Source organism: Antechinus flavipes, chromosome 1 (genome assembly GCF_016432865.1).
Source record: "Antechinus flavipes isolate AdamAnt ecotype Samford, QLD, Australia chromosome 1, AdamAnt_v2, whole genome shotgun sequence".
Lineage (NCBI taxonomy): Eukaryota > Metazoa > Chordata > Mammalia > Dasyuromorphia > Dasyuridae > Antechinus > Antechinus flavipes.
The window spans coordinates 263,544,160-263,570,666 of NC_067398.1; the positions used below are offsets into that span (position 1 = coordinate 263,544,160).

General features: G+C 35.4%; 1 protein-coding gene across 1 annotated transcript in view; it reads left to right on the forward strand.

The window, feature by feature from the left end:
- DNAH3 (dynein axonemal heavy chain 3) overlaps window positions 1–26,507 on the forward strand; it is a 211,538-nt gene that overhangs the window by 95,455 nt on the left and 89,576 nt on the right. Inside the window, exons 23-33 of the mRNA XM_052001473.1 lie at window positions 2,309–2,488; window positions 3,004–3,140; window positions 4,049–4,250; window positions 7,600–7,692; window positions 9,124–9,234; window positions 10,075–10,189; window positions 13,247–13,445; window positions 16,822–16,930; window positions 17,372–17,485; window positions 18,128–18,304; window positions 23,206–23,297. Of these exons, the coding sequence (XP_051857433.1) occupies window positions 2,309–2,488; window positions 3,004–3,140; window positions 4,049–4,250; window positions 7,600–7,692; window positions 9,124–9,234; window positions 10,075–10,189; window positions 13,247–13,445; window positions 16,822–16,930; window positions 17,372–17,485; window positions 18,128–18,304; window positions 23,206–23,297 (1,529 nt within the window). The remainder of the gene's footprint in view (window positions 1–2,308; window positions 2,489–3,003; window positions 3,141–4,048; window positions 4,251–7,599; window positions 7,693–9,123; window positions 9,235–10,074; window positions 10,190–13,246; window positions 13,446–16,821; window positions 16,931–17,371; window positions 17,486–18,127; window positions 18,305–23,205; window positions 23,298–26,507) is intronic.

Sequence of the window (26,507 nt, forward strand, 5' to 3'; positions counted from 1 at the left end):
TTTCATCTTACTAACACTCAGTGATATCTGTGAAGTCAAATTTATTCCTTTGTGCTAGAACTTTCCATTCACTTTGTTTGTAAACTAAACTATGAACATTTGTATAAAAGTACTTGAAGCTATGATTTTATTAGCAGTTCCTTTACTGAACTCTGATATTTTTCCTTCTTTGTAACTATGCTGCATGGTATCTAACTTGGGGAAATATATACAGGTAGTCTCTGTCTCATTCTTTTTAGTTTATAATCCTTTTACTTAGATTTTCAAGGCACTCAGAAAATACATTTTCCTCAATCTTGGTTAGGTATAATTCTCACCCCTATATTTTAAGTCATAGTTCAGAAGCCCAAATCTCATTCACAGATACCATCTTCTTCGCTAGCTGTTAATTTCCCAGAATGAAATTTGCTTTGTTTTCATTGGGTAACAGTGAGGAAAATATGACCTGTGCCCCACAGTTTTCAGTTTCTTGGTTTCACAACCATTTTTTACAATTTTTTCACAATCATATTTTAAATCCCTTCTTCTGGAAATATCGCAAGAGCTTCCTATACTGTTAAAGAGTATGGAGCAAAGGGGGTGAGGGGTGAGGGGTAAAGAGGGATGACTGCCTACCTGTGTCTGCCAGACTTCAATAAGCAATAAGTTGGAATGAAACAGTAATTACCCTTGTTTGTTTCTTTTTTATTAGCAAATTGCACTGTTCAGGACAAGTTTGTTTTTTCTGTTCTATTTGATTTTTTTTGTATGTTTATGTTTCTACAAAAAAATGCCAGAAATAGCATTAAAGCCACACCTACAGACATTTTAATCAAGGCAATTTATTTCCACAGGGAATACTGAGTAAATATAATTTAATATGCTATGGTAGAATTGGGGACCAGACTATAAATCTTATACCATAGTAGCACAGTCCTATTGAAGTAATGGAAAGAGGGATGTTGTGGAAAGATTGCTGGATTTAGATGAATTATTGTCATTACTATTGGTTCAGAACAACCTATCTGTCTAGGGGACTCTTAGTATGAAAAACCTCTTTACAGTAAAATCTCTATAATACTTCTGTAATTTAATAGTCCTATAGGCATTTTCATGGGGTCACTAAAAAGTTGTGACCTGAATAGGCCCATGCAGAAGAACAACACAACCCCAAGTCTCCCCAACCCTAAGACCTGCTTTCTATCTACTTGTGCCATGTTTTTTTTTCCCCAAAAAGTTCATATTATCAGTACAAGTGTGTTCTTGGAAAGCTCATCCAAGTTGTAAAATCTCCATGATTTGTTCTAAAATTATTCTATTTTACTAAAATATATCCTTAAAAATTTAGAAAAAGTCTAGTACAAAATCTAAGCCTCGATGGAGAATTATATAATAAGCACTTCAAGGCAAATTAAAATTTTAATGAGCTTGAACTTCCCAAATCAGGAGAAGTTAATCTGGGTTCAAATATCAGTTCTGCCTATGTGGTCTTAGATGAATTGCTTCTAGTGAATTACTTCAGTTCCCTCATCTGAGAGGCACTATAATGTAGTAGAAGAAGTGAAGGATCTGAAGTTAGGAGAAACTTACATTCACATCCTGGTTCTTTCTTTTACTTGTTATGTAACTTTAGGGAAGTCACTGAATTTGTTTCCTTTTCTGTGAAATGTAGTTAATAATACCTATAAACTTGCTTGTGATTGGGAGGAATTATTTTACAAATCTCTAAGTGCTAGAAATGTGAATTGTTAATTATCACCTATAATATCATTTTAAAAACTTTTTTCCACTAGCCACCCCTTTTTGCCTAAGAAATTTTTATACAACTCTGGGTATGTAGGTATATAAAATAGGAACATAACTCAAACATGTATTAATAATCATAATTTCATGACCCTCACATTCAGCTATGCAATTCCATATGGGATAATAACCCCACATTTTAAGAGGATTTGATCCATAAAATGAAAGGGTTGGACTAGATAATCTCTGAATCTTCCAGCTTCATGAAATTTCTATAAAGATAGGCAATTCATAGAACAACTAGATGGTGCAGCAGATTAGAGCAGCCTTGGAATCAGGAGAATCTGAATTCAAATCAGACCTCAGGCACTTATTGGTTGTATGATCCTAGGCAAATCACTTAACCCCAGCTGTTTCACCAAAAAAAAGGAAAGAAATTTATGTTTCTGAATGCTTATTCTGTGGGTTTTTTTTTTTTTTAATATGTCTCCTGGTATAGTATCATATCTGGATATGGTAATTGCTGGACACTTGTTTGATCTGCTTCTGGGCCCATGACTCAGAATGACTATTGTTGTATTCACAGAAATGGGAAGAGAAGCTGCTCCAAATGCAGAATATTTTAGAGGCCTGGTTGAAGTGCCAGGTCACATGGTTGTACCTAGAGCCTATCTTCAGTTCTGAAGACATTATAGCACAAATGCCAGAAGAGGGAAAGAAATTTGGAATTGTCGATAGTTATTGGAAGGGCATTATGAGCCAAGCGGTAAGCCCTTGCCCCCTCATCATGTTAAAAACAATTTGTACATGAAAAATTGTTCGTCTATTGAATTTCTGTAAATCCAGTTTTATAAATATATTAGAGAAGTTTGCACAAGAAAAATTTGGGTAAAAATTATGTGACAAACCCTTTTGCAATGTGAATAACTTTTCTTCCCTACCTTCACTGCACTCAATCAATGTTTTTATCAAGTACAGATATTCTTAAAAATTAGACTTTCTTAAATTGAATGTGCATTTGGTATGACATTAGCCCTGAGGGAGTTTATTGCCCAGTTTGCTTCAAGATAAATTATCTGGGAAGTTATATTCTGCTCACCTCCTCTATTTAACAGTTGGAATAAATTCCCTGGGTAACAAGCCATTAGGATCCAGATCAATACTTCCTGGCCAGCTTTGGAAATTAAAGATAGTGAATAGTTATAGTAATTCTAATGTTTGTATGGGAGGTCATACAAACATTTTCACTCTCAATCTTCCCTTTTGGATCCTTCTCTCTAGGTGAAAGATGCCAGAGTGCTTGTAGCAACAGATCAGCCACAGATGTTAGAAAAACTCAGAGAAGCCAATGTTCTGTTGGAAGACATCCAGAAGGGACTGAATGAATATTTGGAGAAGAAAAGATTGTTTTTCCCCAGGTATACCATGCTGTCCAACCTATATGAATCCAGTGTTCCAATTCTCTCTTAGTAGAGAGATCACTGCCTTTGAATAATGATTTCCAGAAGAGAAGAGGATTCATACTGCAACATTCATACTCACATTTTCAGTTCCCCTTGTAGTTCATACAACATATACTTGTGAATATGTTGCCATGTGCTCTGAAACTTAGTGTCTTAGGGATTTGCTTAGGGCACTTTCCCAGGGTCATACTCTAAGCATATAAGGTAAGAATTTGAACTCAGGTCTTTCTGATTCTGGCTTTCTATCCACTATTCTTCTCTAATTATTACTATGATGACGTTACACCTAATAATTCAATACATGATTTAGAAGTTGGGGGATATAAAACTATGAAGGATAACTTTCCTCATGTTTACGTGGAGTTGGAAAAATGGATCCCTCAATGATTACTGCCATTGGACAACTCTTCTCTAAGAGCAGCTTTGAGGCTCCATTATAGATTTTTGCAGTGTTTTAAAGATGAATCAGGCAGTCTTGACTGTTTTATAAGATGATTAAGCACCTTTCTGTTCAAATGGATATTTAACTAGATTGTTTCTCAACTTTGTTTAGTTATTAGCATGTCCAAGAACTTGCTGGGATCTATCTTAGAAGAAAGCCCTTTCTCTTTCATCTTCCCTACAATCATTTCTCAGTCCACAATAAGCATCCCAAATACATTACTCATGGGTGCCATTTTAGTCAATGCCATATACACACTCAATCCCCATCTACAATTGGCAAAGGGAAGGAGTGAGGAAACCCAGTTTAACACTAAATACCTAAGATGCCTTTGTGAAGCTACTCCTTGTTTGGGGATAACCCCTGTGGAACTCCTGATCTGGAAAGGAGATTTCATTTCCCATCTTTCTCTTTGAAACAGGTTCTTTTTCCTATCAAATGATGAGCTGCTAGAGATCTTGTCAGAAACAAAGGATCCCCTCCGAGTCCAGCCACATTTAAAGAAGTGCTTTGAGGGAATTGCAAAACTTGAATTTAATGATGAACTGGAAATTTTGGGCATGATCAGCTCAGAGAAGGAAGTGGTTCCTTTCAGTAAGAAAATCTACCCACTTCAAGCCAAGGTAACATTTACCCATTCTCCTTTCATCAGGCCATAGGAGGAAGGAAAAGAGCTTATAAACAGTTATACTTTCATAATAACTTTGTCAAGAGCCACAGATGAGGTATCAAAAAGTAGTTGATGAGGAACTAGTCAGTCAAAAAAAAAATGTGTGTTTTGTACTATTTGTGTTACATTTGTATATTATATAAATATACTATTTGTACATTTGTGTAATATATACTTTAAATCAGCCATTTTGCTAAGCCCTTGGGATACAAAAAGAGGCAAAAGACAGTACTTGCCCTCAAAAAACTTACTATTTAATGTAGGAGACAACAAAAAAATAAAAACAACTAGAAAAATACAGGATAAATAGGAAATAATAGAAGGAAGACACTAAAATTAAAAGGAATTGAGAAAGGCTTGAGAAAGACTTCCCTGGAAGATAGGATTTTAGCTGACACTTGAAGGAAGCTAGGGAAGCCAGGAGGCAAAGATAATGGGGGAGAGCATCTCAGGCAGGGGAAGATAGCAACAGAAAATGCTAATCACTAAGGATTTTTATTTTATTTTTTTGTCTGTAATATAGGATGGAGGTGGGACAGACTCATGAAAGAACTGGGAAAGTTTAGGTCCTTAAGTATAAGACTGTTATAATTTTTTTCCCAAACTCTTTAGGTCAGATCCCAAATTTGAGAAAGGACTTTAAAAACTCTTTGTGATTTGAAAACCAAGTAACCAATCCTATAATCTCAATTCTTCTAGTTTCTCTGCCCCAATCTCTCTCTATTGCACTGACTCTGGGAAGGTAAAGGGGGTGAAGTAAACAAGGAGACACTCAAATTCCAGACTGATCCTAGATTGTCAAGGTTCCAAGTTTTGGTTCTTCAATAGGACAACAGTTTAGATAGTTTTCTCTTTCCTTATCTCTAGTTTGCCTCGCTTGGGCACTAGACTAGGCAAGAAAGTAGAAAGTAGACAAAGCCAGATTCTGGGGACAATTGTATATTTTTGTATCAGTCAAATGGCAAAAATGACCCACCAAAAGCAAGAAACACCAGTTTTATATGGAAAAAAAAGGAAGGATGTGGTGGCTATAGGGTTTTGTCCTCATTTTCTCTCATTTCTTTTTTCATCAACTTTTCTAAAGTGGAATTCAGGGATTTGGGACTTCTTAAATGGTACAGTGTTTTTGCATGCAATTAAGCCATATAAATCCAGATAATTTGGAAGATGGCATTTGTCTTATCAAAAATTTTTACAAAATTAACAAAGAAGCCCCAAAGGATGTTATATTTTTAAATAATCTTTCAATTTATTGTAAAATAGTAAAGTTATGATGCACTGGTAAATGTCACTTGTCAAAGTTTTCTTATTCCCCTACTAATAAATAAAGTGATCAAAGATACCTTTGATTCACAGATGATTCTTATAAAGATTTTTTATAAAGGGGATACTCAGCATCTGTTAATAGATGCTGGGTTTTTTTTGATCACCTTTTTTTTTGAGTATTAATAGAGTCTAACCTTTTTCTTTTCTACACACCACTTTTTGTCTTTTTCCTACTGCAAACACCTTTTTGAGATGACTCACATAAAGATTTTATAGAGACAGAAGAGTAGGGAGGTAGGTCAGTGGTCATTGATGTTTCCTCTGTCATTTTTGGGGGATATCAATAGGATCCAGCATTTTCCCCATACCTCTTGTTATCTTACCCTTTTTCAGAAACTTTACATATTGCCCCTCAGTGCCTGTAGTACAAATTTCTTCTATATCTACTTGGTTCAATTGTGCTGCTTCTGTTGTCTTTATTCTCTTTGGGTCATTTTCCCCTGCTCTATAAGCAGAACAGAGGAGTTAGGATCCAAGTATGACGGTTCCATTGTTCTTGATGGAGAAAACATTATAAAATATTTTGTCATAATGAATTTTGCAAATATTTTCCATTTTTATCCTGTTTGTGATCCTCCTTTCATTTTTGTCCTTAAATACCCTTGAGATGACTTTGTATAATTAGGATATCTTGCCACACTATCTTTAAACTGAATTATCTTCTGTTTCTAAAGGTTATCATCCACAATACTTTTTAAAAATAAGATTTTACAGATAACTTTACATTCTAGTCCACTTTGCTTTGGGCAGCTACCTCTCTAAATCTGGCAGGTTAATAGACTATGTACTGATTAAGAAGCTTTTTGAGATCTTTTGGTGTACTTATTTGTGGCAACTGATTTACATTAAACATTTATTTGCTGCCGAAAGCATTTCTTTTGTCCATTTTTTGTCCATTAAAATTTTTTCAGTTGCTTATTTAAATAGTTAGTGTTAAGTTGTTTTCATTGTATACCATATCTTTTTCTCAATGTTTTTCCTTTTTTTTTAATTGCTTTTTACCAATTCTGATCTTAGCTTCCATGACTTAATGGTCTATCTATACACAAATACCTGATTCATAAATAATCATTTATTACATAAACAAGTCTATCAATTCATCTCCTGTAACTCAGAGGAGACAATCCAGTGGGATGAGACACCCTTCCTTTTAAATACACACTACCACAGAGAGGATTTTCTGTATGTACTTGGCCAATGATAATAATAATAACTAGTACCTCATTTTGGTCACAACAAGTCTGTAAGGCAATTTCAATTGTTATTATCTACATTTTACAGATGAGGAAGCTGAGACTGAGATACTAAGTGAACTTACCTAGTGTCATGGAGCCAAAAATATTTGAGGCAGGGTCCAAAGTCAGGTTTTCCTGTTTCTAGTCTATCACTCTATTCCCTCCACTACCTGAATACCTCTAGTCTCAGGGATAGAAGCACCTCTGGAATTTAGGTCTCATCTATACTGGAGGTAATAGACAATGTTTGTTCAGTAGTTTCAAGGGTTTTCTTCACAAAGATACTGGAATGGTTTGCCATTTCCTTCTCCAGCTCATTTCGCAGATGAAAAAGCTTATCTGCATACAGGGTTAAGTTATTTACCTGGAGTCACATAACTAGTAAAGTATCTGATTTTGATGGATTTGAACTCAGAAATTCCAGGCCTGGTGCTCTATCCATTGTTCTATCTAGCTGCCCCTAAACAATAATCTAGGTTTAAAAGCATCCATCTGTCACAAAAAATGAATATGTGTTGCTGAGTCAGTCTTTTTTTTTTTCACTTTAGGATTACAGGGTTAAAAAAAGGAAGAAAAAAAGGATTTGAAAGTAACAAGCAACTTTAGTTTCGTGGAAGGAAAAAGCCAGTTTAATTTTAATATTTGATGTTCTGAAGTTGGGTTCATTTCCACTGTCTTTCCTGGAATCTTTGCTGACTCTGTGCTCAATTCCCATTTCTTTTTATATTTCTTCTCTTACAGGGCATGGTCGAAAAATGGCTTCTTCAAGTGGAACAGATGATGCTTGCCAGTATCCGAGAAGTGCTTAAGAAAGGGATTGATGCTTATGCTGAGGTAGAGTCCAATCCAGAGATTGCATCCAGGCTGGTAGAGTTAAGCTTTTGGTGGGATCCATAGGAACTTCAAAGGTCATCAAGTACAACCCCCTCATTTTACAGCTAAGAAAGGGGAAGTCAAGTTAAGAAGTTAAGTAATTAACCCAAAGTCACCCAGGACAGGGTGGCAGAGCCAGGGTTGAAACCCACAATCTTTTAACTCCAAATACAGTGCCCTTTCCATCTCACATCACTGAGCATTAGAAAGGGCTCCCAGAAGGGATCTGGTATTAATTCTATTTTTTCCTGTTTTGTCATGGGACACAGGACAGATCATCCAATCTTTCTGTGCCTTGTTTTCCTTTCCCATGAGGACTGGAATTCATAGAAAGGTGAACCAATGAAGTTGATAGTGAAATCTTTACTAGTATACTCATTAAGGAAGGCAAAACTAACAAGCTTCTCATAAAAACAATCATTAGGATTGTTATGTCTCTCAGACCACTTAAGTTCTAGCGAGGGGTTGGAATGAATACGGATTTTACTTTGGAAATTTCTTATTTTTTCATTGTTCCAGATCCAAATAGAACATTAAGATTATTAAGTTGTGTTTTCTTGCCATCAGCTAAGCATCTGAAAAAGTCTACCCACCGTAAGATAGTGACAAGTTGATAGGTTATCCCTCCCAGGCATTTGCTTTGTGAAAAAGAAAACTAGAGGGCATGATGTATAACCCACATAAATTAATCACTAGTGGTGGAATTTCAGACCTCTTTCAGTAATGTTTGAGGGAGAGGAAAGTTTTTTTTTTTTTTTTTTTTTTTTTTTAACAGCCTCTTCTGTACATTCTTCAGAGAGATTACACCCTTTTAGGGACCTTTTATATTTTTCTAGGAATAAGACTAATATGGCTTGTGTTGTGTGAAAGGAAAAAAGATTAACTCTCTCTTCATAGATATGGAAGACATTCTAATAACCTTTACAATTGTATCTTATCATGTTTGATTTTTCCGCTTATTTTGTTTGGTTTTGGAGAAAGCATGAAGAGGAGGCAGCTTGATAGGAGAGTGATAGAGAGCTGGACTTTGAGTCCAGAAAGACCTGAATTCAAATCCTCTGTCTGACACTTTGATTTTGTGTGACTTTGGCAATACATTTCAGTTCTTCTAGTCTCATTTTCCTCATCTGTAAAATGAAGGAGTTGGTTTTAGTGACCTTTAAGAATTTCCCTCTACAGAACAGCTAGGTGGCACAGTGGATAGAACACCAACCCAGAAAGGTTGAAGGAAGAATTTGAACTCAGAAAGACCTGAGTTCAAATCTCATCTCATACACTTAACATTTCTTGGTTGTGTGACTCTGGGCAAGTCACTGAACCTCAACTGCCTCAGGGGAAAAAAAAATTCCCCTCCAGTTCTAAACTTATGTGATTTCTGTCATTTTTTAATAGGTTCCTCGAAAGCAGTGGGTTCTGGAGTGGCCTGGACAAGTTGTAATTTGTGTTTCATCTATCTACTGGACAAAGGAGGTGTCTGAGGCTATCGTAAACAATACTTTACTGGTGAGCTCAGCACAAATCACTTCTGCCTTCCAAGATGCACTTTGGTCCCTGCAGGACAATCCAAGCAGAATTTCCAGAGACCTGTAGGATTTTCTAGCAATCTTCTCTACTTCCCTCAAAAGTAGCTCTGAAAAACTCGGATTGATGTTCCTCTTCTCCCATTACATACCCCTAATCCTTTTTCCTCTTCCCTAATACCAATGTCAGCAGTCAAACCCATTTGTAACCAGGACAGCTCTTCATGGAGTAATGGGAAGGAGAAGGGAGTTTACCTAATTCGTTTTATTTCCCCTATCCAATATTCTCTTCAGCCTCAGATGAGTGTGAGTACCACATTCATTTGTCCAGCTGGCTAAAGCCACAGAGAAGTTGTTCTTGCTAATAGGCTTTAGAGCTGACTCCTGTAATTTTGTCTTTTCTTTTTGTCTCATCTACTCTTGATCTGGCTGACTTAGTAGGCAAGGGATATTTCAGTGAAGGTGCAAGTTCAAAACAATTGATCCTAGAACATAGAATGTTAAAAATTGAAAGGGACTTTAGTAACCTTCTAGTTCAATGTCAGGGGGCTAGGTGATACAATGGATAGAACAATGAAGCTTGGAATCAGGATGATTCATCTTCATGAGTTCAAATCCAGCTTCAGACATCTACTATTTATGTGACTCTGGCAAGTCCCTTACTCTGTGTTTCAGTTTCCTCATCAGTAAAATGAGCCGGAGAAGAGAAGGGCAAAGCACTCCAATATCCTTTTCTCATAATTTGGGCTTTTTGAGTCTGAGAGAAGGAACCTGGGAAAATACGAGAAACAATAAATAGCTCATCTCATATTGCTTCTCACAGGACTTTCTGGAAAAAAGTAACCTTCAGATTGCAGAGATTGTTGAGCTGGTTCGGGGTAAATTAAGTAGTGGAGCTCGGCTGACCCTGGGAGCCCTCACAGTCATTGATGTCCATGGTAAGCATGGACAACAGGAGAGATTCCTGCAGTCCACAGATCTGAAATCCCATGAACCAAAAGAAGGCCAGCAGCCTGAGGAGTTTCTCTTCCAGAGGGAAGGAAGGCATCTACCAAATGAAATGAGAATAACAATCTGTATCCATGTGTATTTGTTGTGTGGTTATGTCTCTATCTTTTCTACCAATTCCTTCCTCTACCCCAAAGGGTTCTGCCCATGGCCTTATTAGAACCTGAACTGTTCCTAAGAATAAACTCTCTGATTCTACTTTTCAAACACAATTCAGGAAGGAAGACAATGGGCAAAAGCATTAATTAAGCACTACATATCAGACATTGTGCTCAGTGCTGGGAATACAAAGAAAAGGCAAAAAAATTTTTTTAAAAAATAGTTCATACTTTCATGAAACTCACATTCTATTGGGGAAGATGACATACAAATAATTATGTACATATAAGATACATATAGCATAAATGGAAGATATGAAGTAGGTGACTGGGAAAGACCAACTGCAGAAGATAGGATTTCAGCTGAGTCTTGAAGGCAGGAAAGCCAAGAGGCAGGGGTGAAGAGGGATAGTATTTTAGTAATGTGGAATGGTCAGTGCAAAGGATGGGCTATGGAGATGGAATTTTGTGTTTGAATGAAAGTAAAAAGGGAATTATCACTGAATCTCTAGAGTATATAGACAGGTAAGATGACCAGAAAGGTAGGAAGGAGCCAGATCATGAAGAGTTTTAAAAAACAAACAAGAAAATTTTATATTTGGTCCTGGAGGACCATTGGGAGCCAATGTAGTTTATTGAGTAGGAGAGTAACAGCTGAGCACTTTAGGAGAAATTTTTCTGTGTTCACATACAATCAATATAAATTGTTCCCTCACACTTAACCATCTCTGATTTTGAAACACCTACTTCCTTCCCTTTTACATATACTTCCTTCAGATTTTATTTTCCCCTTTACGATATCTTCACATTTTCCCCTCCAAAGGGTATCCTTGGTATTCATATAAATCTCCTTTCATCTGTATAAAATGTTAATGAGTTGGGAGAGAAAGGGTGAATTGGATCCATTCAATGGAATTAGCCTTCCTATACCTCCTTAATGATGACCCTCAAAATGATCGTAGACAAATATGGACCTAGCAGTCAGCTCTGAAACTTGTCCTGATCCGAGGCATATAGTAAAGACTTGACAGTTCTTTTGCAAAATCTTCCTTATAAGCCAAAGAATTTGAATTTTGGCACCACCACAGACATCCCATCTCACTCTATGAGCGGCCTAGAGAAGATTAATAACCAAAGGTTATGTAACTCTTTCCTGCCTCTCAGAAACAATATTACTACCTGTGAAGGGAAAGAATAAATTGATAATAGGATTTTTAGGGTTCCCAGATTAAAAAATAAGAGTGAATTCTGTGCCTAAGTCTCCATTAAGATGAATGTCTTCAAATTTATTCATTGACTGAGAGCTTTAGAGGTTGTCCCAGGGTCATGGAATTGTAGGGAGATAGGTTTAATGATTTTCTATGGAGAAAACAAAAACAAAAACAAAAAAAAAAAAAAAGAAGATTGGAAGAAAGGGGGAAAGGTGTTGGGAGCTTAGTGACATTTTAATCACAATGTTTCTGTGGCCTGATTCTCTACTGGGCTCTGTAAAGTCTCCCTTATATATGTAAGGGAGTAGACCTTGAAAACATGGGATCTGGTCACCTCCCAACCTGTTTCACTAGCTTTAAAAGATGCAACCAGATCATTAGATTTCTTTATGAGGTACAGATTAGTCTTTTGAATTAATTAGAAAGGAAGCAGTAATGATGAAGAATAACAGACTGTGCTTCAGGGTGAACTTTTAAAAAGTCAGTTCAATAAGTCCAGGAGACAGTTCAGATTGGGGGTGAGTAGAAGACACCATGAAGCTGCAGAAAGGGAACCCATAAAAAGTAACTTAAAGTTGAAAGAACAAAAGTTTAAGGAAAACATAAAGAAAGAAGCCTGGTCTTTAGAAGTCAAGCGTCTTAGGTGATGGAGCTGACATTTGTGGGGATAGAAGCTATGTTGCTAGATCAACCTCTTCCCTATAGTAAACACACAAAACTACAGACCCCAAGTTTCCCTTGAACATCTTTATGGGAGCCTAGGCCTTTTCCTATATACACAGGGGAAGTTTATTTATCTTTCTTCAAGAACAGACAAAAAGCACCTACTCTGTGTTAGTCACTGTGCTAAGCACTGATAAATTAAAATGAAATGAAAAATAATGAATAAATATGAAATGAAAAATTACTAAATAAGTAAAATGAAAAAAATAGTATCTGCCCTCAAGTAACTCACAATCTAATGAGGATAACATGCTAACAGCTACATATATGCAAGACATATACAGGATAAATTGGAGATAATCTCAAAGGATTTCTTTGTTTTAAATGTTTTCTTTGTTTTTATAAACATTGTTAGCCATCTGCCTTTGTTAGTCTGGGTATACATTTCAGAAAGATAGTTTTCATTAAAAAGTTGACTGATGGGAGGATATTCTGAGAGATACAGTGAGGTATTTGACCAGAAGCTCTCTGTTTAGTTGGGATTTGTAGCTAACAAAATGATATTAAAAAAAAAATTACAGTTCCTTTGATACTTTCCAAATTTGTTTGTACTCAAGAAATGGGGGAGGGACCAATGATAGTGGCTGAATATCCCTACTCACCACACCATAGCCACTTAATAAGATGCATGTATAATATCCTGTAGAAAGGATGACTTTCTATCCTGGGATTTGGAAAAAGATAGTAGTTGAGGAAAACTCTTGGTGTAAAAATTAGAGGTTGGTAGAAGATTAAAAGATGACTTTCATTTATTAAAAGACAAGTCAATTTTTTTGGCATGATTTAATTAAAACCTATTTGAAGGCAGAAGGTGATCTAATTGACCTGGGTTTCCTTTATGTCTGAGTATCTATGAATTACAAGTAGATGATATTTATTCTGAGTTTTTAATAAGGGAAGAAAGAGAGACACAAAGCGATAGAGAAAAACTGTTCATTCTTATGTATCTGGACAGCTCGTGATGTGGTTGCCAAATTAGCCGCTGACAAAGTTGAAGATCTGAATGACTTCCAATGGATCTCTCAGCTTCGCTATTACTGGGAAATCAGCGATGTGATTGTAAGAATGATCACTACAGAAGCTTTGTATGGTTATGAGTACTTGGGAAACTCCCCACGGCTGGTGATTACCCCTCTCACTGACAGATGTTACAGGTAAATTTTGATAATTCCTATGGCATGGTTTCACCTTTCAAAATGAGGTCAAAAATCTCTCATTTGCTGCCTCTTCCTCTGCTGCATCTTACTCCTGGTCAAGACTCTTCTAGAGAAAAATTTGAATATAATAGGAATTTGACATGGGCCCTGTGGCCTGTAAGAAAATCCCACAATTTAGTTCTGGGTATCACAATTTATGAAGGATGTTGACTTTGTTCAGTCAGACAAGATGATGAAGAGATTCAAAACCACACCAAACAATGATCAATTGAATTGAATGGAGGTGATTAACTTGGAGAATGAAAGAATTGGGAGTACACGAAAGTTTGCAAGTAGAAGGTTTTTTTTTTTTTTTTTTACTTTTATTTTTATTTTATTTTTTAATATTTTATTTTATTTTATTTAATAATAACTTTATATTGACAGAATCCATGCCAGGGTAAATTTTTTTTACAACATTATCCCTTGCACTCATTTCTGTTCCGATTTTTCCCCTCCTTCCCTCTACCCCCTCCCCTCGATGGCAAGCAGTCCTATATATATTAGATATGTTGCAGTATATCCTAGATACAATATATGTTTGCAGAACTGAACAGTTCTCTTGTTGCACAGGGAGAATTGGATTCAGAAGGTAAAAATAACCAGGGAAGAAAAACAAAAATGCAGATAGTTCACATTCGTTTCCCAGTGTTCTTTCTTTGGGTGTAGCTGCTTCTGGCCATCATTTATCAATTGAAACTCAGGTCTCTTTGTCAAAGAAATCCACTTCCATCAAAATATGTCCTCATACAATATCGTTGTCGAAGTGTATAATGATCTCCTGGTTCTGCTCATTTCACTTAGCATCAGTTCATGTAAGTCTCGCCAGTCTTCTCTGTATTCATCCTGCTGGTCATTTCTTACAGAACAATAATATTCCATAACATTCATATACCACAATTTACCCAGCCATTCTCCAATTGATGGGCATCCATTCAATTTCCAGTTTCTAGCCCTACAAACAGGGCTGTCACAAACATTTTGGCACATACAGGTCCGCAAGTAGAAGTTTTAAGTAGAAATATTTTAGAGGAGATTCCTGTTCAAATTTGAGTTATAACAAATTAGAAGTATTTGCCCCACCACACTCCCTGAATCAGATTAAAACATATTGGGAAACATTTAACAAAACAAACAAAAATACAATAGAATATAGATAATGTTAATATGTAGTTTTCTAAATCACTACATGGCCTATAGGGATCCTTCTAATGTGGTTTATCAATCTCATTTCTATTTTGAGTTTGACAGTAGTGGACCAGAAATGCCAATGAAAAATCCCTCCCAGTTCTGAGATTCTGTAATTCTATTATCTTCCTCTTTCACAGAATTTCAATTGGAAGCAGTTTTAGATTTATAGACATCTAGTGAGGGAGAACATGCTTTCTCCAAAGTCAATTCATTTTAATTTTGGATTATTTTGATTGTTAAGTTTTTTGTTTGTTTGTTTTTCCTTATATAAAGCTTAAATCTTTCTCTCTGCCACTTTTACTTATTGTTTTTAGTCAGGTCCTCTGTGCCCAAGAAAAACAAAAGTATTTCCTTTTCCAGCTTTCAAATAAGTAGAAGGCAGCTATAGTGTCTTCCTTAACTTTTCTTTTCTTCAGGATAATTGCTCCCAATCCCTTCCACTGAGCTTCATTTAGCATAATTTCAATGCCTAATCATCTTGGACATATTCTTTTCTGAATGCCTTTTGGTGTCTATAACATCCTCCCTACAATAAAGCAATCAAAATGGAACAAAATATTCAAGATCTTGTCCATTCTAGGACAGACATAGTAGAGCTATCATTTCTCCTTGTCCCAGCCACCATGCTTCTCAATACCTTTCCTCTCTCTTCCAACATGAGAGGGAGGACCAAACTGAATTCCAATAAATACTGTTTAGAGGCTTGCCATTTGACACTCTGCCCACCCTTCCCAATCTACTGTTCTAAAACCTTTTCTGATCCAAGACCATTTTAGGAAGCTGATGCAACAACACCTTTTGGGTCCTGCTTTGTATCTACTGTAAATTTAAGTTGATACTCTTTGAAAAAGGGCACCATTGGCAGCAAAATACAGCACTAGGTATATTAATCAATTGTAATTCTACATCTATGCAAAATAGATAAGTATGATGCTGAAAACCATTATTACTCCCTATTTTTTCAAGAGCCTGAGATTTAAAGTTTAAAAGGAACTTAGAGATCAACCAGTCCAACTTTTTCATTTGTAAATGGATGTATTTGAGGTACAGCATACCAAGTGATGAGATTGATGTGAGCAATTGGCACTAAATGTTGAGGTTCAGTCATGTGAAAAATTCATGATGGCCTTTCTCCTTTGCCAAAAGATATTTTTATTTATGATGAGAAGTTACAGACAAAATGAAGAGATATAATAGACATCAGGAATGGTAAATATGAAATAAAGTTTGGGAGAGCATAGTTAGCAAAGAATGTTTTAATAATTAACAATGGAAAAAACAAGTTCTCTAGAGGAACTCACAATCAACCAGGAGAAAGGGCATACTCCATGAGGTGGGAGTACACCATTGACTGGCATGCTAAATTCATAGGGGAATTTAGCACCTGAAAAGAGTTAATTAGCTACAAGGACAAAGACACCATGAGACAGAGTGTCTGTTGGACTTTAACCCAGCAAAGATGAAGTGGGTCATGGGCAGATTTATAGGGGAAATTTAACTTCAGGGATTAACATAAGAAAGCCAAGGTTAGGACCAAGGAGAATACTATGATTACTTTTGTTTTGAAAAATTTGAGATCAGGAAGACCCAAGTTCAAATTTTATCTCAGACACTTACTGGCTTTATGACTCGGCAAGTTAATCTCTTTTTGGCTACTTTCTAATTTGTAAAATAGAGATAATAATAACATCTATTTCATAAGGTTGTTATGAAGATAAAATGAGTTAATCCTACATGTAGTGCTTTGTAATCCTTAAAGACTATATAATTGTTAGCTGCTATTATCATCATCATTAGCCTATAAGTGGCTAGTTAGATGGTCTTCAATTTTGAACAGGGATAACTCAACTCCATAACTGTTCTCCTAGGAATTTGTAATCAGTTGGAAGAAGATTGTATCCAAATTTGAACAAGAAATGGGAGTGGGGCAGTAATGACTCTTTGGATTTTGATAAAAACTAGAGAATTCTATTGACCCCAGCATATACTAGCTATTTGGTCTAGTCTTTGGCTTCTAATATCTCTGGAGAAAATTATTAAGTAGATGGGACGTCTTTTCAATGGATAACAGCTTTACTGGAAACTCTCCCTGCCCTATAAATTCTAGGACTCAATGAATGACCTAGAGTCTTGTTCTCCTTAGGACTTTAATGGGAGCTTTGAAACTGAATCTTGGGGGTGCCCCAGAGGGTCCTGCTGGGACAGGCAAAACAGAAACTACAAAAGATCTAGCCAAGGCCTTGGCTAAGCAGGTAATGAAAATATTACCCTGACCCTCTTGGTTATTTCCTATCCCTTTGAAGATCTCTTTATAGAAGACAGACCTTGAAACTCAAGATTACAACAGGATTATAAAGAGGGAGAGGGATTGGAAACTACACATTGAATAGAAGATTGAACTATGAAGCATTATGCTATAGGGGAAAGAGTACACTGATACAGAAGTCAAAGCTCTGGGCTCAAATTTTCTGATGCTTAACATTAGCATACAATCGTTTGAACTTTGTGGATTTCCATTTCCTCATCTTTAAAGTGAAGGGATGGCCTAAATGACCTCTGAGATCAATTCTAGATCTAAATTTAAATCATATGAGCATTCTAAATGTAATATTCTAGCATTCTTGGGTAAAAATGGAGAGCCAAATTGGATTGGGAAGCAGTGACATTTGTTGTACTTTCCTCCCTCTCTTTAGTGTGTGGTCTTCAATTGCTCTGATGGTCTGGATTACAAAGCCATGGGAAAGTTCTTCAAGGGTTTGGCCCAAGCTGGAGCATGGGCCTGCTTTGATGAATTCAACAGGATTGAGGTAACTATTGATGGCAAAACATGGGAATGCAGGAGAAAAAGAGAAGGAGGATTTGGAGAATCTGAATTCTATTACTTGAGAAGGCCTTATATTGTTAACCTATCTTTCATAGCACCCAGGACATAGTAAGTACCTGATAAATATTTATTGATTTAATTTAATTTTGAAATATAACTACTGAGGAAACCATTTACAACTCTCATTATATTTTCTCTTTCCCCATCTCATAAATGCATTCACACATGTATTCAAGGTACACACATAGATACAAACAGTAATATGTACACAAATATAAGCACACATACCCACATATGTACTTGGATAAGTCACTTCTCTCTGGTTCTTAAATAGTTGAATCTCTAAGGCATTTTCTAGTTTTAGATCCTACTATATATCACACACTCATATATTCTTTTCTTCTCTGCTAATAGCCAAGCCCCCCTTCTAGTTTTTCACTGAGAACTTTACAGCTTAATTTTGGCATTCCTTAGTAATCTTAAAATCCATTTCTCAATGAACAGTATTTCTTAAGTGATTAACATACTGCTTTAGGTAGTTAAATATTCTTTCCTGGAAAATGCTTTCTTGTATTGGGATGGAAATGAGAGGTTCTGTAGCAAGTAGACATTCTTCTCACCCTAGGTTGAGGTACTGTCTGTGGTGGCCCAGCAGATCCTCAGCATTCAACAGGCTATCATCCGAAAGCTCAAGACTTTCATATTTGAGGGCACTGAGCTCTCTTTGAATCCTACCTGTGCTGTCTTTATTACCATGAATCCTGGCTATGCAGGTCGGGCAGAGCTTCCTGATAATCTCAAGGTAAATGCTTGGCGTTATGGAATTGGGGCATCCTAGAGACAACTATCATTCATAGGCTCAGGTGACATTATTAGAAGTAGAATCTAGAATATTTGATAACAGGTATAAATGCCTTCTTTGTCATCGTTCATTGTTTTGTTTTGTTTTTTTGCTGCTTACTGTAATATTTCCCTGAGTATCTCTCTAAGGCCATGTAGTATAACAGAACCTGAGCTTAAGAGACAGAAAACCAAAATTTTTATGCCAGTCTTTCCATAATTAACTGTGTGAAAGGTCTCTTCATTTATAAAACTGCAATAGGGACAAATGTCCTACACCCTCCCACCCCCAAGATGTCTTTTGAGAACCAAAGGAAAGTATTTTGGGAAGTTTAAAATGCAGTACAATTATAAAATATGAGATTCATATTTTGTAATTCCTTTTAATAATATTGATACCCTGACCTGAACTGTCAGTATCTCTGTGAAGCCTCTGTGATTATTTTTTTAAAACTTTTCTTTAATTATCGATTGGTCCTATGATTTGTTTTTTGATCCAAAAATTCTTTAAGATATATTATAGATTTCCATGTAAATTTGAATCTTTTATTCAATGGATTTTTATTGAGTACATTTTTATTGAGCTGTCACTAAAAAATATCTTTATTTTTCTGCTTTTCTGTATTTTTCTATAATTTTTATGCTCTAACATATGGCAAAATTTTGTAAAAAATGTTACACACAGCTGAGAAAAGTATATTCTTCTTTGTATTTTTGAATTGTAAATTTTGTAAATTTCCCAGAGATCTACCATTTCTAATTTTCCTAAAATCCTTCCCACGTCGTTAATTTTTTTTCTTAATAATAATTGTTATTAGATTTGCCTAGATCTTGAAGAGTCATATTGAAGTATTTGGCTATGTTTTGCCTTTTACTTCCACCTTTAATATATTTACCTTATTTTTTAAGTGCTTACATAAGTCATACATCAGATATATGAAATACTGATATTACTTCCTTACCTATGATTCCTTTAAGCACAATGTACTTACCCTATTTATCTTTATTTTAAAACAGTAATTTTTTTTAACCGTTGTTTTATTTGAGATTATAAGTTGCTATTCCCTGCTGTTCTAAGTTTATTGGGGCATAATAAACTCTGTGTTAGTTCAGCCATTTATTTCCACTCTGAAAATTAAAAATTCTTTTCTTTTAGTTTTAATAGTATTTTATTGTTTCCCCCAGTTACATGTTGACAATTTTTAGCATTCATTTAAAAAAGATTTTGAGTTCCAATTTTTTCTTCCTCCCTCCTTCCCCTCCTCTCTTTCTACACATGCTATCAAGTAAAACACATTTACACATTAGTCACAGCTATGAAAAAGCAGATCAAAAGAAAAAAAAACATGAAAAAAAATAAAATAAGTGAGAAAAATATACTTCTATCTGCATTCAGAGTCCATTAGTTCTTTATCTGGATGTGCATAACATTTTCCGTTTTGAGTCCTTTGTATTTGTCTTGGATAATCTTGTTGCTGAGAGGAACTGAGTCATCCATTCATAGATAATCATCATATAATGTTGCTATGTATAATGTTTTCCTAGTTGTGCTCATTTCACTTTGCATCAATTTGTTCATCTTTTTAATTTTTTTTTTTCTGAAGTCTGCCTGTTCATTATTTCTTATAGCACAATAATATTCCATTACACTCATGTACCATAATTTGAACAGTCATTCCCCAATTGATGGACATTCCCTCAATTTCTTTGCCACTGTGAAAAGAGCTGCTATAAATATTTCATGCATGTGAATCCTTTTTTTCCTTTTTTTATGATCTCTTTGGAATATAGACCTAGTAGTGGTATTGCTAGATCAAAGTAGACTGTTGCAGTTTGGTAGTCTCTCTGATTATTATCTTTTTTTATTCAATTTTATTTTTCAATTTAATTTTATTTTCAGGTTCTCATTCTCTTCTAACTCTCCCTAACTCCTTAACACACACACACACACACACACACACACACACACACACACACCCTGTTATAAACATGTGTAGTTAATAAAAATAAATTCTTTCATTGGCCAAGTTCCCCTCCTTTATCAAATATGTTCCAATCTGAGATACTACCTCTCTATTAGGTTGGTCATTGTCTATTGTGTCATATCATTTTTCCATCTGGTTCTGCTCATCATTTTTCATCAGTTAATACAACTCTTCCAAGATTTCTCTTAAACCATCTCCTTCATTTTCTCTTTCAGCACAAAAATATCCCATCATATTCATAAACTATAACATTCCCCAATTAACAATCACCTCCGCAGTTTCCAATTCTTTGCCACCATAAAAAAAAAAAAAACAACCCTATTTTAATTAATGAAATGGTAGATGGCTGAATAGTAATGATCGTTCACTTTTATATAATGCTTTAAAAATGTATAAAATTGATATAAAGCATTTTATGATTTAGATAACTATGTCTATGACTATTCTGGAAATATATTTTGCATGATTGCACATGTATAACCTATATCAAATTGCATACATTCTCAGGAAAGGGGAGGAGGTGGGAGAGAATTTAGAAGTCAAAATTTTAAAAAATGAATGTTTAAAATTTTCTTTACACATAATAGAGGGAAATTTTTTTAAAAAAAGAAAACTATGTCTCAGAGAAGGCAAAATTATCTCCCCAAAGTCATGCAGTTAAGAGGTCAGTAATATTTGAATTCAGATCTCCTGACTCCCAAGTCCAATGTTCTTTCCATCATATCAGATTGTTTCCTGTGCTGTGAATAAAGTTATTGTCACAACCCATCACAAGATCCTAGGTTTTCCTCTGATAACCAAAGAAGATATTGTCAGTGGAATTTTCTTTTCTTCATAGAGTAGCACTGTTATGTAATATAAAAAGAAATATGCTAGGAGGCAAGAGACATTGTGAAAACAGCTACCAAAAAAAAAGCCTCAAAGATAAAGGTTAATTGGGCCCAATCCTAACAAGAATTCCTTGGAGAGTAAAAGAAAGCAATAAAAGCAGTAGAGAACAACTGGTACAAGAAATAAAGTGATGCAGCAAAATTATGAAAAGACCTTAGAGAAAGGATAGGTAAAAAGAGAAAGAAAAGAAATTGGGGAAAAAGGAATAGAGAGAAAAACACAATAATCATAACAATGAATATAAATGGCATGAATTTACCCCTAAAATCAAGTTAAACTCAAGAATTGAACCAGATTCCAATATGCTTTAGCAAAACTGAAGTAAAAAAAAAAAGTAGGGGTAACCATCATCTCAGACAAAACAGAGTTAATGAAAAGAGATAATCAGGGAAACTACATTTTGCTAAAAGGTACAATTGAAGTCATAGCAAAAAATTTTACAGCAAGTTTCTCTGAAAAAGGTTTCATTTCTCAAATTTATATTGAATATAGATTTGAGTCAAATTTCTAAAAATAAAGCCATTCCCCAAATGAAAAATCCCCAAAGGATATAAATAGATTTTAGAAGAAGAAATCAAAGCTATCTATAATTATAAAAAGTGCTCTAAATCACTATTGATTGAAAAAGTGAAAATAACAACAATTCCGAAATTCTACTTCACCCCTGTTAGAAATGACAAATACTGGAGAGGATGAGGGAAAAATAGGTATACTAATGGATTGTTGATAAGTAGTAAGCGCTCATTTTAGAGAACAATTTGGAAACAGGCCTGAAGAGTTATAAAATTATGAATACCTTTTGATCCAGTAAATAGCACAATAAAGTCTGTATTTCAAAGAGATCAAAGAAAAAGGAAAAGGATTTATAGGCATAGAAATATCACAGCTGCTTCCAAAGAATTGGAAATTAAGAAATTGTTCATCAATTGAAGAATTACTAAACAAGTTGTAGCATATAATTGTGATAGAATACTATTATACTATGGGGAATTACAAGGTGGGTGGTGGTTTAGAAATGCATGGCAAGACCTGTATGAACTGATTCAAAGTATAGTGAGAACTGAGAGATCACTGTGCCCAGTAATAGCAATATTATAATGATGATTAACTGCACTTGGCTACTGTGATCAACACAGGGATCCAAGATAATTATAAAGGATTCATAATGGGAAAAAAATGTTATCCACCACTGGGAGAGAATTGATGAACTTATGATAAGTATGAATTGAAGTGTAAATTTTCTCTTTATTTTTCTTGCTTTTTTTTTTTTTTTGAAATATGGTTAATATGGAAATATGTTTTGCATTAAAAAAAAAGATTTTAGTTCTCTGGATTCAGTTCTAGGCAGCTAAGTGGCACAGTGGATAGAATATCAGGCCTGGAATCAAGAAGACATTTTTGTGAATTGAAACTCAGCCTCAGACTCTTACTAGTTTTGTTACCCTGAGCCAGTCACTTAACCTTGTTTATCGCAGTTTCCTCATCTGTAAAATGAGCTAGAAATGGAAATGGCAAGTCATTCCAGTATCTTTGCCAAGAGAATCCCAAATAGGGTCACAATCAGATGTGACTGAACAATACATAAGTTCAATCCCCAGTTCCACTTTTTCTTATATATCACTTTGGCCAAGTTACTTAGATTTTTCAACCCTCATTTTCCTCATTTGTAAAATGGGGACAATGTAACTCAATTACTTTGTAGGATTGGCATAAGTATCAAATGAGATAGTAGTTTTGTAAAAGCCTAACCAATCAAAAATCTTTCCATATTGATGTAAGGGACTCCGAGTGTGAGGAACCAACACAATCTGGCAAAACCAATAAGAGTCTTTCTAATCTGAAAGTCCATTCTTTATCCATTATGTTATATTGCCTTCCTAAAAGAACATAAATCTTTATTATTATTTTTTACTTTGCCAATATAGGCACAGTATTTACGCGTATATTTCTAGTATGTTCTGATTAGCTGGTTTTTTCCTTCCCATAGGCCTTGTTCCGAACAGTTGCCATGATGGTACCTGATTATGCATTAATTGGGGAAATCTCCCTTTATTCCATGGGTTTTCTGGACTCTCGTAGGTAAGCTGTTTTGAAGTTTTCATTTTCTAATAGATTCTGAAAGGTCCTTAATGACTAGCACAGTTTCCCAGGAGCAAATTTAGGGTTTAGTGTTTAGCCCAGACCACCTGGATTCCTATGACAGGTGGGAAAATTGGGATCATACAAATATAAATCTCTAGAATGGATCTCAAAGATTATCTCGTCTGATCCCAAGAGAGTCTAGTGACTAGAGGCCTTTTCATTTATAGAGTCTTATCATTTATTAGGAGATGTCACAGGGCAAGCTTACATTCCAAGCATCTCCCTACTGCTTTTATAGAAGCCTAAGGTAAATTTGTTGTTGTTGAGCAACTACAGTGATGTCGTTGTTATTGTTGTTGTGTGTCCTTTGTCATCGAAGAGGTCCATGACCTCAGAGAGGGGATGCTATGACATGCACGTGAATTGTATTTAAGTGAGGGAGGGCTGGGCAAGGTCACCTGCTTCACTTTTTCCTCCAGAGCCATCCTAGCAGAATGAATGCAACCTGTCAGGAAGACTCATTTTTCTAAGTTTAAATCTGACAACAGATTTAACAGATCATTTAACTCTGCTTGCCTCAGTTTATCATCTGTAAAATGAAGTGGAGAAGGAAATGGCTGACCACTCCAGTATCTTTGCCAAGATAATCCCAAGTGGGATCCTATAAAACTAGACATGACTGAACAATGACAACAAATTCCTCAGTGGGAAGGGTTGTGGGGTACTCTTTGGGATCAATGGTCCATATTTAAGATATTGGAGGGAACTGTCTGCAGTTTTGAAACTCTTTTTGGGTTCTTATTCCTTATGGAGTTAACTAGGTCATGTGGAAATGTAAGTCTGGAAGCCAATTTCATTAACATTATGTTCCAAAAAGTTTAGCCAGGCAATCACAATTCTGCCCTAGAAGATTTTCTTTGGCACATGGGTGGTTTTGATTAAATTGAAGTGTGATATGGCAGCCAAAAAGGACAATTCAATATTAGGCTATAATTACAAAAGATCTAACATCCAAGAATAAGGAAAGACCAGACCCGCTGTTCACTGGTGTAGAATATCATGATGAGTTCTGAGTGCCACATTTTAGGAAGCATATTGATAAGCTGGAAAGTATCCAGAGGAGGACAATCAGAGTGGGGAAGAGTTTCAAGTTCAACAACATTAAAAAAAAAATCGATTAAGAGAACTGGCACTTGTTAGCAATTCTATCCCTCCCAGTCTTCTTTAGGCTATCTGCAAGAATTTTAAGGGTTGTGATGTGGAAGAGGAATTCAGCTTATTCTACTTGACTCCAGAGAGCAGAACAAAAAATAATTGGTTGGAAAATGCAGAATGGCAGATTTAAGTTTGATGTAAGGAAAAACTTCCTAAGAATTGGAGCTTTCCAAAAGTAGAATGAGACCGGGATGTTGGGGAAGACTGAAGGCAAAAGAAGAGAATGGCAGAGGGTGAATGAGAGAGAATCATGGAAGCCATGAAGATGACTCATCTTTGGACAGACTTCAAGAGATAATGGAAAGTAGAAGAACTCAGCACACCATGATCCATAAAGCCATGAAGATCAGATAGGATCAGTAACTGAGCAACAACAACAAAAAAGTAGAATGAGCTGTTTAGGGATGTAGTGAATACTCCCTCACTGGAGGAGGAGACAAGATTATTGGATATATAATAAAGGGAATTCTTCATATATGAATTAGATTAGATGACTTCCAAGGTTTCTTCTGATTTAGATTCTGTGAAAAATATCTGAGTGTTAATTATTACTAAAGTATATAATTATATTACCAGAAATCTTGTATTGTTAATAAGGCATCATTTGGCAGGCAATTAAGAGGTACAGTGGATTCAGCATTAGGCTGAACCATCGGTCGGGAACATCTGGATTCAAATCCAGTTTTAAACACTTACTAGTAAGTAGTATGACTTTTAATCTCTGTTTGCCTCAATTTCCTTCTTTGTAAAATGGGAATAATAATAGTAGCTACCTCTTAGGCTTGTGAAAGTCAAATAAGATAACAATTATAGATAGATTAGCACATAGCATTATATAAATGTTTATTATTATTATTAAATTCTGTGAAAAATGCCATCTGAATGTTAATTATTACTGATGATATTATCTAAAAGAGCTTTGCCTGGTTCCAAATGATGTATTTGGGGTTTAGTACTGAATAATGAGATTTAGGCACCAAATGTTGGGGTTTAGTCATGTAAAGAATTCACAATGGTCTTTCTCTTTTACCATAAGGTATTTTTACTTATGATAAGAAGCTACAGACAAGGAGATAAAATAGAAGCAGGAATGGTAAATATGAAATAGAGTTGGAAGAACATATAGAAAGGGGTTTTAACAATTAATGATGAAAAGGTCAAGTTCCCTAGTGGAATTCACAATTAACCAGGAAAAAGGGAACATCCCTTGAGGTTGGAGTATGCCCTCAGTTGACAGGTTAAATCTAAAGAAGAGTTTAGCATCCTAAAAGAGTTAGTTAGCTATAAGGAGAAAGGTAGCTTGAAACTTGGTGAGGGAATGAGGGAAGACACCCCGTGGCAGAGGCATGGGAGAGAAGGAAGGGAAAAGAGACCATGAGGCAGAATGTTCTGTTAGACTATAACCCAAAAGGGGTTTAGCAAAGATGGCTTGAGCCATGGACAGATTTATAGGGGAAATTTAACTTCAGGAGTTTAACATATCTAGGATTTCTGATCAAATATAGCAAAGTGGGATTACTCACAACCTCCACAAAGATTGGAACTGTGAAGCATTACTCTAGTTCTTTTCTGCCAAATGCATCCAATTACTCAGGATCTCATCACTGATGCATACAAATACATTATAAGAAATCTTGTAATTTATGGTAAGGTATCCTTTGGTAGGTAGCAACATGGTACAATGGATATAGTGCTGGACCTGGAGTCAGAAGGATCCAGTTTCAGATATATTTTCAGATAATTACTAACTATATGAAGCTTAAGCAAGTCACTTGATTTCCAAAAAAATTAGTTTCACTAACTGTAAAATCAGGATAATAATGGCATCTACTTCCTAGAGTTGCTGTGAGAGTCAAATGAGTTAATATTTATAAAGCACTTTGCCAATATTAAAGCACTAAATAAATTATAATTTGGGAGAATCTAAGTATATGAGTGTGTTGAGGATCCTTATTTTTGAAGTAGAACTACTGAACTAAACCAGATTCTTTA